The following is a 12774-nucleotide window of genomic DNA, read 5'->3' as shown; positions in this document are numbered from 1 at the left end:
CATGAAGAGTGAAAGTCAACCATTGGTTCATTCGGAAACTTAGAAGGAAAGAAGGAACTGATGTGAGTGGAGTGATGTTGGAAGACATAATGACCTAACATTTACCTGAATTAATGATGACAAGTTTTACACATTGATGCTCTCAAATGGGATAAATGAAATGCAGGAACATATTGAACTGGACAAATACATTCCCTAGACACACAAAGTGAAACTGTAACTTGTGAAAAATACAGAACATCTCAAAAGGAATCAGAATGAAATACAAAGGAAGAAAAGTTAGTTGTCACAAATTTCTCAATGACGACATTCAGAATGCAGCAAAATTATATGTGATTATTAAATTGTCTAAGGATGGAGGGTACTATGCATATTTGCATAAAAACAAAAATTTTTTTAGTCATAATAGCATCCTTAATACTGTAATGAATTTTAGGAAATATGATTTAGAGGAAGTTTCAAAAGAAATGTTTACTGAGAACTTAAGATACATGTGTGCGTGCATGCGTGCATGCGTGCATGTGTGTGTGTGTGTGTGTGTGTGTGTATTCTATGACAATGAATCCCACGAGACAAATTTCACTGGTGTAAGGAGGTTACTGGGCCAGGCAGGAAGTGGTTCAAGTGAGATTAGGGCAGGAGATGAAGAGCACTCTGCAGAACCTATCTATGGGTAGATTTCTACTCGGGGAAACACAAGGTGAACTGGGGACCTTGGAGTGAGGTTCACGTTATCTTGGAAACGTTTCTTGTGAGCAATAAGAGAGATGGGGTAATTATTCTCCAGTTCCTATCATGGCTTTGGATGAGGGTTATTCTAAGGGTTTCTGGTTTGATCTCTGTTTGCTACATGGAGGAAAGTACTTAAACTAATTGTTGCAGAAGGTATTCTGGGAAAACATAGGACTAGAGAGCATCAGGAGAATTACGAATAATATGTTAAATAAAAAGTATTCATTAGCCAATTATCTCAGCTAAAAGATGTATCTGATATCTATCTATCTATCTATCTATCTATCTATCTATCTATCTATCTATCTATCATCTATCTATAATCTATCTACCTATTTATCATTTTTCTATCATGTGTCTGTCTATCAGATCTATCATTTTTGGTCATCTATCTATTTGTTTTTCTATAAACTTATATATAAATCAAAAGGGAGCTCAATGGGAGTATTATAATGATATCAATCTCATCACCTTTGCTTTTTTCTGTCTTTAAATTCATTTTGACACTCTATATGTGATCTTTCAGATTGCTATCTTTAGATACTTTATCACTTAGTAGACAAAAATAAAAGGATTAAACATTTGAACATAAGAACCATAGGAATCATCTATTATGTGTCTCTCTATCACCTGTCAATAATCTGACATGTTCACCATCGTAATGCATCTATACAGACATATATCTATCAATTCATTTATCTAGCCACCCAGCCACCTACCTATTTAATCTATATACCTATTTGCTTGGTTATTATTTAACTATTTATTTTCTACTATGTTCCTAAAGACTAATCTAGGGAAATAACTTTATGAGCAGGATTGAAATTAAAATATAATTGAAGTGAATATAAAATATTTTTAAATGTGAAATTTTGGAAAACAATGTATTTATTGTCTTCCTTTCTGAAAGTTTCACATTTAACTTGATCATATTTTTTTTTGTTGTTTACAGAAAGTTCCCAGGAAAAGATGCCAAATTTGGGTTTTATTCCAATGTCATGTAATTTGGTTGATGAATTTGCTGGAGACATTTTGAAAGACTTGCCTTTCCTAAAGTGGTAAGGCCTCCATATGTTTTAATACATACTTGTTTGGAATGGATAATATTTATTAAATATTCTTTGAGAAAGCCTTTTCTGAATCAACTCCAGAAACTTAAAACTTTAAAACTTAAAAGCCACTTTTAAGATAGTAAATTACACATAATATATATTTGCAACGTTTTACCCATTGACCATCTTTATCACCTCTGTATGATTTGAGTTGGAGAACAAAGCACTCTCCCACTATTTTTAAATTAATAGAACAAGGAATGTTTGAGAGTGTTGGAGACATGGATAGTCCTGGCTTCTGAAGCTTCTAATAAAATGCCCTTTGCATTCTACCACACATGCTGTGTCCCAGGAAGAGGAGAAGGAACTATGATTTTTCAAAGTTGCAAGATGTGTTAGATTTGGAGACATGAAATTTGAAATATGCTTCTATTTCTTTTTGACTCACAGTGATGACCCCGTTGTCACCTCACTGGTTAAGCAAAAGGAGTTTGATGAACTTGTGCACTGGCATTCCCACCGACCCCTCAGTGATGATTATGACAGGACAAAGGCCAATTTTAATGGTGAGCTTGCTGATTCTGTTAAACCAATATAAATCGACCTCACTCTGCCCTTTATTTCAAAGTGAAAAACACATTATGAATACCAATCAGAAGTTTTGGGGAAGAACAGTCAACAAGACATTCAGATGGACACCAGGAAGGATGTTAACAGAGTTCTCCATTTGTTTCCTGGTGGTTATCCATATGGAGGTTGTAGGTGTCTTAGGCAGAGGAACTTGACACTGTGTTAAGGGAAGATGGTTTGTGGTTTAAGAAATCTGGATGGTCTTTGTTGAAGTCTAATATACAATGGTTAAACTCTCTGCTCTGTGGCTGTGGCCCAGGATGAGGGCCTTGTTTTTTCCTATCCAATACTTCAAGGAACCAGAATGTCTCAGATGGTTTTCTTCTTGATTTTGTCTATTGAAGCTCATTCACAGGGCACATGACAGGTAAAGCTCAGAGTCTGTCTCTAAAACAAAACACTGCCACCCCAAGCACCCTGGAAGGGTGCTCATGGGTCCGTACTCCTTACTGCTAATACTGATCGATGCTGGAGGAGAGATGGCCATTATCGTCAGTTGTGTATCCAATGAGGCGCTCATAGTGCTCCATTGGCACTATGAGCCAAAATGTGGACAAACCCATAGACCTGATTAAAATTAGCGGGTCAGGAATTAAAAAAAAAATAGGTGAGTTTGGAAAAAAGACTTGTAGGGAAGTGGGGGAGATGACAGGTTCAAAAGAATATAAATGAGATGGCATAATTAATTAGAGTGCTTTACATCCATTGCCAAAGAACACATTTAATCAATAAACTTAAATAACATCCTTAGTATTCACTTTTGGAAGTACACTGTGAAAAATTGTTTTGAAAGTATTTGAGCTGCTGGGAGTTGTTGGCCAGTAGTAGAACCCTTGACCTGCATGAATGAAATCCTAGACTTAATTCCAAAGGCTATAGCCTATGGAATTAAATATATTTATATTCAAATATATATATATTTATATTCACACACACACACACACACATATATATATATATATATATATATATATATATATATATATATATTTGAAAAGTTGCCACATTTTTTGATATGTTTAAAGTTATTCTATGGATGAGATTTAAGATACCTTCTTTGGTCAAACTGATCAGACAAAATTGCTATTCTGTACTAGAAAGGAAAGTGCCTGTATTTGGAATGGTGGGAAGAGTTAGAGGTACATCTAAGAAATCACAATCATTTTACATTTTAAGTTTTTTTTTCTTTTTTCAGAGCATTCAAAAGACCCCCGTCATCTTAGAAGTTTGCAAAAGTATCACGTCTTTCAACGATTTTATGGGAACTCGTTAGAATCAGTCTCTTCCAAGATCATCACAACTCAAGGTGTTAAGCCAAAGAAGGACTGTAATAAGTCCAGGGGCTCGAAGGCACATGTAAGTTTCTATAAATTCTAGTATAACAAAAAGCTCTTGCTGCTGTTCTTTATTAAAGTGATGTTTGCTCATCCCATTGATGGTTTCGTTCCATGAGACAGCTTCTTTTTATATGGGTCTAGTGGTTTGAATGAGATGTCTCCCATAGTCTCAGGTATGCATGACTCCAGTGAGCAGCACTGTTTGGGGAGACTCAGGAGGTTGGCCTTGCTGGAGGAAGTGTGCCGCAGGAGGCTGGCTTTGAGAGTTTAAAGTCTTGCCATTCCTGCTTGCCATGGTGTATATGTGGAGGTCAATGGGGGTTGCCATGATTCATATAATGAAACCTGAAAAAGCTTTGTGGAGTCCTCTCCTTGCACCTTTCCATGGATTCTGGGGACTGAACTCGAGCTTCAGGCTTGCAAGACAAGCCCCTTTATCTGAGGAACCATGTCATTGGTCCTCTAATTTGACCATGTAAAATAAAATAATAGAGTTTGTAAAACCACAGTAAAAGAGGGTCCATATTATATTATATTATATTATATTATATTATATTATATTATATTATATTATATTATATTATATTATATTATATTATATTACATCACATCACATCATATATCATATCATATTATATATATTTAAATATAATATTATATTTAAATTCTTTGAAAACACTTATTTAGGTAAAGCAAATCACTTGTATATATGATGATCCCTGTCCGCTCCTTGCTTACAGCTCCTGTTTCTTATTCACTCAATCAATATTATGGACTAAATGTTTTTGGCTTAGGGAATCCAGGCAACTTCAATGCAATTTTATCTCTAAGATCTCAGTTTAGGGAGGAAGAATGGTGCATGTAGGTACAGGTATAGTAAACCTTGGTGAGTAGGTGCTTGCCAGGGGAGTGATACAGTATCATTAGGCATTAGATTCAGAGAGTGATTCATGTTAGGAACATCATGATCATGTAGGGAGTAGGAAGGCGACTTGGTAGAGAAGGCAGCAGACATGAAGTCCCAGAGAGGATAGCAGATATCACTGCATGGAGGCATGAAAGAATCTTTGCAAGGTCTCTTTGGCATTAATTACATTTATCCTTTTATATTTCACACTACATAGATATTTAGGAGATTCTACAGCAAGTCTTTATATTCAACGAGTTGAATTATTATGTTTTCAATCAATAGAGTCTTAATTTAAAAAACATACTTTTATGACTATTCAAGTAGGTGATGACAGTCAAAATCAGTGCATACTTAAAAATACCATTTCACTCATGAAATGTCAATCTGGAATAGTTCTATCTTGTCACGAAATGTTTCTTTCCATTTGGGCAGGAGTCCAAGGCTGACATCATTGCTAGAGAGAATAAGAAGAGGTTAATTGCCAAGGAAGAACAAAAAGAAGAGGAAAAATGGAATACCCTGTCATTTTCTATTGAGAAGGAGATGAAAAGGAACTTAAACTCTGGGATGAAGAAGCTGGAGGAGTTTTTGAAATCATGTAAAAGTAATTCAGTGAAAGCTCAGGCTGAAAAAGTTGGGTTAATGGCTGGCTTGAAGGCATGGAAGGATCACTGCCGAGCTGAAGGTGAGTGGCCTGTGGTTCTGTTGGCTTACCTTGATGAACTACGGAGTTCACAGTGATGTGACGATGGTGGTTTGTCACCTGCTAACCTATATGTGTATAGTAGGAGCCCTAAAGGATTTTTGCCTCTGTTTTTATCAATGAGCAATGACATCTCAGAGAGGTGGCCAACAGCAAAGACATAGCACATTCGTAAGCACAATTAAAGACAGGTTTAAACCAACTGCTGAGCAGGAAGAGAGCATTGTTAGCAGGACCAATAACAATGCGGCACAGAGCAAGAAACCGTCATCCACTTTTGAGTTCTGAAGTATAAACATTTTCTTTCTGGATAAGTTGGAGCTTATGTTTGCCTCCTAAGTTAGTCTCCCATTGGTTGTTGTGATAAAATACTTTGACAAAGGCAACTTAATGGAGAAAGGGTTTATTCTATCTGACAGCTCAAGGGGACAGTTGATTGTTGGGGAGGACATATCAGAGTAGCAGGAGTTTGAAGCAGCTGGTTACATCATATTCCACTCACAGTTCAGATGGTTTTTCTTGCATCAATTAGCCTAATAAAGGTAATCCCTTACAAGCATGTTCATAGGCCCATCCTCCAGGTGATTCCAGATCTTGTAAAATTTACCATCAACCCCTACCTTACAGACTACTTCCAAAGTGAGCGAGGTTATTCCATGTACTCTCTTTTACATTTCATGGAGGGAAATAAGATAAGACATAGAAAGAGGATGACAAGGATAAAGTACGACTGCCTAGGCAGAGATGTCTAAACTGGTTAGAGGTATATGATTTACCTTAGCATATATTTATCTTACTTTCCAAATAAGACACTGAATCTGATTTGCAGCTAGATACTACCAACAGAGATCAGAATTTAGAGTGGCTTCAAGAATATAGTGCTTTATTTCATTTGAGATTGCTTATAGGTATTGTAGACTGATAGCAGAATCCCAGCTGGGATTTCTGGGTTCTTCTGTCCAGCAAGGAGAAACTGGGCAGGATCCATGGTTAGTGGTAGAAGCAGAGACAGTCTTTTAAGCCACTAAGTACTTCTAGGAAAGGTCAGAAGTTCAATATCCTAGTGCCTATGCCCAGAGTTGTGACCTTTCATAAGTCATTTACATAGCTCTGTTTTACTCTCCATCTGCACACTGATGGAGAGTAAAGTATCTTCAGATTTATTCTCTCTCTCTCTCTCTCTCTCTCTCTCTCTCTCTCTCTCTCTCTCTCTCTCTCTCTCTCTCTCTCTCTCTGTGTGTGTGTGTGTGTGTAAGGTGCCCACAGATGCAGGCGAAGACATCAGATTCTCTAAATCTGGAGTTCCGGGTGATTGTGAGGCTTCTGACATCATTGTTGGGAACCCAACTCCATAAGAGTGGCAACTGCCCTCCCCACTGACCCATCTCTCCAGCGCCCTCTCTCTCCTTTAATGTACTTTCCTGGCCACCAAAATCTTATACTCAGATATCCTTAGTCAGAATTTAGTCACAGGGCACTTTAACCACAAGGAGGACCAGGAAACACATACTTTTACCTAGGTATGTAGAATTCCCAGTACCACAGAGACATAAATAAGGAATCTTTGGAACTACATGGTGGATAGAGAAATTAAGATTAGTAACTGCCAGAGATGCTCTTGTTCTTACTTTTCATACGACCAGATTTCACCTATCCTCCACATCCAGTTCATGAACGATCTTTCCATAAAGACTTCCTCAGGAATCAGCCCCATATAATGTCTGTAGTTTCTAATGCTCGGTGTGAACCAATCGCATATCATATACTGTGTAAGTGAACTGACTGCTCCTGGAGTGTAAGACCTCTGTTTCCTTTACTTGGCTTCCTCCTGTATAATAGCTTTCAATATGGGATTGGTAGTACTCGTTTAATAGGTGAGAGTGGGCACCAACTAAAGGAAAAGTGGGACCAAAACAGGTGTGAGAATGAAGAGTTTAGCAGCGGAGAGAAACGAACAGTGTGTGTGATGCCAGAGAAGTGGACAGGTTGTCAGAGTCTGGATGTGGTAGCTGGAAGAGATGGATTGCACTGAGCGAACTGTGGATTCAGGGCTCACAGCCAGTATTTCTCTGTGGAAAATAGGGCAAAATGAATGTTGCTACGATTATAATCTTATATTTAAAATCATGAAATTATATTTTTAACAGAGGAGACATGGCCAAAAGAAAATGTTTATAATTCACCATAAAATCCTACAAACTTCAATTTTAACAATATTTTAATTGTGAACTCTAAGATTTTTATCTGGTCCTTTCTATTCTCAAATATCCATTGATGATGAGTAAGACAGTGAGTTTCAATAAGTGTAGTGAAGATTGATAGGCTAGGTAATTGATCTTTATTAATAAATATTTGTTATTTTGATGGCTTTTATAATAATTTTATTATTTATATTTTGTGCCAAGGTGAAACCACCAAAGACTTAAGCATAGCTGTTGATATGATGAAGAGAATCCATTCCTTATTGGACAAATACTCTGAACTCCTGCAAGAACCAGATCGGAAGCTCATAGCCAGATGTCTTATGTACTTAGGGTTTGAGGACCTAGCAAATTCTTTGTATCCAACCCAGGTAACATGTTGTGATACATTTATTTGAACTCAGCCATTATTTGCTGTACATAAAGCACATGTCAGATAGAGTGATCTCTTTTATGTTTATTTTTAATAGAAAATATCATCTTAGTTAATTCAACTGCCAAAAGTTGAATTAATCAAGAATTAGAAATTTTTTTATAGAACTCGGCTATCACACTAGATGTCCGATGATTTCTGCAGACTTTTAAAACTAACCTGATACTTAATTCTAACAAAACAGCTCAAATGGTGTTGACTTATTTTAAATATGTCAGACTGTAGCTACAAATATTAGAGTAAACATTTGGAAATCTTGACATCTACTGATGTGTTTGTGTTTCAGAAAAGTCATAATGTTTCATGATGTTTGAAGGATGATTAAAATTGTTTTCATATAGAAGAAGCTAAGTCATAAACACTTCAGTTATTTCAATGATGCTGTAACTTAAATTGTTTTTAAAATAATCTTTTAAAACAATACAGGATGAAGCAGATGATATAAAAACAACAAAAAAGAATAATAAATATTCTGTTGGAATTGGGCCAGCTCGGTTCCAACTACAACATATGGGTCACTATTTGATACGAGAAGAAAGAAAAGATCCAGACCCAAGGGTTCAAGATTTTATTCCTGATACATGGCAGGTAAAAATATGAATAAAAATGATTCTTATATTTTGTAATCTTGTATGCAACATGGAGTTTCTTATTGCTCCAGCTCTCTCTCTCTCTCTCTCTCTCTCTCTCTCTCTCTCTCTCTCTCTCTCTCTCTCTCTCTCTCTCTCGCTCTCTCTCTCTCTGTATGTGTGTGTGTGTTAATATTTGTATTTGTCATGGACTTCATAATATCAAGTTATTTCATTTAAAAGTCATTTCACTTAAAATTCATTGTTATTTAAAATGTCTCATTTGGACTAATTCTTTTATTTAAAGAAATTAAACTTTTCATTTGCTATGTAGACCATTTCCTTGGTGAGGTAATGGGTGAATTCACACACAGAGATTCAAAGCTTAAAGATGTCTGTGCTATTAGCTATTCTCAATCTGTACCAGGCTCCAGGTTTTCTCTCTGTCAATAGAATTTGATATGTAAACAATATAAATACTCGTGAAGAAATTCAGGTAATTTAGACAGTGGAAAGATTGTTTATGGATTTACAGACTGCACACACTACTATTCTAGCTATATTTCTGTAAACACATATAAGATAAATATTGATAGCTACACAATTTAGAAGTAACTACTTCTGCACACAATTAAATATATACATATATGCATATATAATATATATCTGATAAAATGAACATTATTTACTTATGCAAATGCAATTTTGTAGGTTTAGTCTGACTAGTTTTCTCATTTAGTTCAGGTTTTGTAAGCCATTTTTCACTAATGTAATGAAAAACCCGAGGCAGCCTAGCTTTAATGTAAAGATGCTCATTTACCTTCCATTTCTGGAGTTTCCACACCAGAGATTGGATGACTCCATTGGTCTGGCTTTCAGTGCCAGCTTGACAACAGAATGGCATCACATTATGGTGGGGCAGCTTGTGTGAGAAAGCATAACACTGTGAAAGCAAGAATCAGAGAGCTAGTTGGGCTGAAGCCTTATAGAACAAACTTTTTAGAAAGGATTCTCATCACAATTATTTCCCAAGGGGGGCACACATAGAACAAACTTTTTAGAAAGGATTCTCATCACAATTATTTCCCAAGGCTGGCACACATAGAACAAACTTTTTAGAAAGGATTCTCATCACAATTATTTCCCAAGGCTGGGACTCATAGTGTATGGCCCTCTAGGTATACTCCACTTCTTAAAAATTCCAATGCCTCCAAATATCCTCACCTTGGGGACAAGATTCCAGGATTCCTGGAGGACATGAAGCCATATGCAAACTGGAGCATGGACCTTTTCTTATGCTGTTAATGTTGGGGTTCCTTTACAAAATGCTGATTTTCCGTGAGCAGGGGATCAAGTACTTATTTCAGTGTAGGCTACAGAGCAGTCTCATTTACTCCTACTTCCCATGCACCTTCTAATTCTTTCACGCCTCTTTCGTTCTGAAATGTGGCATGTGGGGAGGACTAGATTCACGGGGTGGACAGGATTTTAGCGTACTTCCTGTCTTCTGTACTTCACGTAGGTTTTCCTTTCTTTTGACTACTCATCATTTTGATGAACAAAATCATAGGATGCAAAGAGAATGCTCCCACATAGTTGCCCATCAAGGGTAAGCAGGAAAATGATGAATTTGCTGTTTCTGTGCTTCAACTATTTGCTGACTGCCATAAAAATATGGGTTGGCTGGTTCCAACAACTGTATTTATCAAAGACACTGTGTACTCCTAAGTATTTAAAACAGCCTTCCTAATAATAAAACTTTTTCTGACTTTGCTTTTGAGTGATTTTTCTTCATTATTATTATTATAAATTCGTTATACAAAAGAACATGTTTCGTTATGGTCTTTTCCTCCATGATCACATACCCATCCATCCACACACTTTCTTCACTGCCTTCCTCATTGGCTCCTTCTTTTTCATCTCCCTTTTCTGTGCAGCGCTTTTTAGACTTTTTTTTTTTACTCCATTGTGGCACATGAGACTCATCTCTCAGCTGCTCCAAAGCAAGCAAATTGCATCACTTGAGAGAATGAGTAGTCTATTGGAGCTTCCTTTTAATTTTTTTCTGTGTGTCTGCAGCACTCCATCACTGAGGCTCAGAAAAATCATAATGGGAAAAGACTGATCTCTGTGGGTGGCATAGAGCTTGTTTGATTGACACAAATCATGATCTGACCCCTGCAGCGAGAGCTCCTGGATGTGGTGGATAACTATGAGTCTGCAGTGATTGTTGCCCCAACATCCTCTGGTAAGACCTACGCTTCCTACTACTGCATGGAGAAGGTGCTGAAGGAGAGCGATGATGGCGTGGTTGTGTATGTTGCACCAACAAAGGTAGGATCCAGTGCGTGTAATAGTTTTCTTCATTCCAGAACTTACTCAGAAATATTAGACTTTGGTTATGTGGTAGATCTAGTTCCCTTTATTTATTTTCACCAGTTAAAAATGATCATGCAAAGTAATGGGCTTTATAATAGAATGTTTGTACACAGTTTTTTTTTTAACTTTTTTTGACCCTCCTTCACCACTCCCCTCTCCTAGGATGCAATCCCCCTCCACTGCTCCCCTTCATTGTTGTGTAGACCCCACTCCACTTTCTAGTCACGTATATTCTTGTAGATGAATCTTAAAGGGTTTTATTAATAAAACCAACCCAGGAGCCAGGTATTGGGGTGAATTCTGAAAGATCAGAGAGACAGAACAAGCCACAGCTAACCTTACCTCGCCAATTTCTCAGCTGATCCTGTTTCCTCAGACTGGAAGCCTCTGAGTCCTCATCCAAATGCATCTCAGCAGAACTGCTGCTAAAAGCCTAAAAGCTTAACAAGGCTCTAGTTCCTGGTCCTCACGCCTTATGTACCTTTCTGCTTCCTGCCATCATTTCCTGTGATTAAAGGCGTGTGTCACCATGCCTGACTGTTTCCAGTGTGGCTATGAACTCACAGAGATCTGCATGGATCTCTGTCTTTGGAATACTAGGATTAAAGGCATGTGCTACCATTGCCTAAACCTGTGTTTAATATAGTGGCTGTTCTATTCTCTGACCCCCAGATAAATTTATTGGGGTGTACAATATATCAACTACATATTCTATTATTTTATTTCCCTTCCCCCTTATGACCTATTTTCCCCTCATAATTCCCTTTCTAGTTTCATAACCTATACTCACTCTCACTCACATTATACATATATATACATATATATATACATATACTAAAAACTAAATTTTATTATCCAAATATAAATGAAAACGTGGTATTTGTCTTCTGAGTTTGTGTTATTTTGCTTAATATAATATTTCCCATTTTTCTGTCAACAACATTGTTTCACTTTTGTTTATATTTGAATAAAATTGTGTATTTATACATTTTCTATTAATTTGTTCATGGACATCAAGGATGCTTCCATTTCCTAGCTATCGGAGTAGTAGAAATATGAACATGGATGTGCATGTATCTCTGTAGTAAGACTTGAAGATCTTTGGGTATATACCCAGGAAGAAGTGATGTAGTTAGGTCATGTGCTAATTTTATTTTTAGTGCTTTGTGAAACCTCAATAATGATGTGTCTAAAGGGTATACCAGTTGATACTTTTCCCATGGTGATTAAGGGTTCCCCTTTCCATATATTTCCCCCCAACTGTTAATACTTGTTTTCTGGATTTAACCATTCTACTTGGAGTGAGATGGAATCTCAAATCTTCTTAAGGTTCCTGTTACTATTCAGTGAGACTCTGTTACACCCAAAGGTAATAGAATTTTTAGATGGGCATTTAGTTATACATTTTTTATATTTGCATATATAGATGTGCATTTCTCTGAGTAGTGATTTGGGTGATTTATTATGCATAACTTTTGGTATTTTCTCATTCATGATGTACTAGAGGATACATTTGCCTACTTTTTATAATGGAAGAGTTTGCTTTTTTACTAATTCACCAATTTTTTCTGAACCACAATGAAATATACATTCATGGATCAGGCTTTTATCTTACATTATGAATAACTAGAGTTATCCATTCCAATGATAATATTAAATTTTTTGTATGATTGTACCTATCCACATTTTCATCTGGAGGCTGTATTCATTCGTGAATTCCTGTTGCTGTGATAAAACACCATAACCAAAAGAAACTTGTGGATGAAAGGCTTTATTTCTGCTTACAGTTCCACAGCACAGTCCATCACTGAGAGAATCAGGGTAGGAA

At 36.6% G+C, this 12774-nt stretch overlaps 1 protein-coding gene across 1 annotated transcript in view; it reads left to right on the top strand.

Moving 5' to 3' along the window:
- LOC102911682 (putative ATP-dependent RNA helicase DDX60) overlaps positions 1-12774 on the top strand; it is a 119627-nt gene that overhangs the window by 29526 nt on the left and 77327 nt on the right. Inside the window, exons 12-18 of the mRNA XM_076553282.1 lie at positions 1685-1790; positions 2235-2350; positions 3610-3770; positions 5094-5346; positions 7770-7936; positions 8425-8586; positions 10752-10901. Of these exons, the coding sequence (XP_076409397.1) occupies positions 1685-1790; positions 2235-2350; positions 3610-3770; positions 5094-5346; positions 7770-7936; positions 8425-8586; positions 10752-10901 (1115 nt within the window). The remainder of the gene's footprint in view (positions 1-1684; positions 1791-2234; positions 2351-3609; positions 3771-5093; positions 5347-7769; positions 7937-8424; positions 8587-10751; positions 10902-12774) is intronic.

Source organism: Peromyscus maniculatus, chromosome 17 (genome assembly GCF_049852395.1).
Source record: "Peromyscus maniculatus bairdii isolate BWxNUB_F1_BW_parent chromosome 17, HU_Pman_BW_mat_3.1, whole genome shotgun sequence".
NCBI lineage: Eukaryota > Metazoa > Chordata > Mammalia > Rodentia > Cricetidae > Peromyscus > Peromyscus maniculatus.
This window is presented reverse-complemented; position numbering and strand designations above follow the sequence as displayed.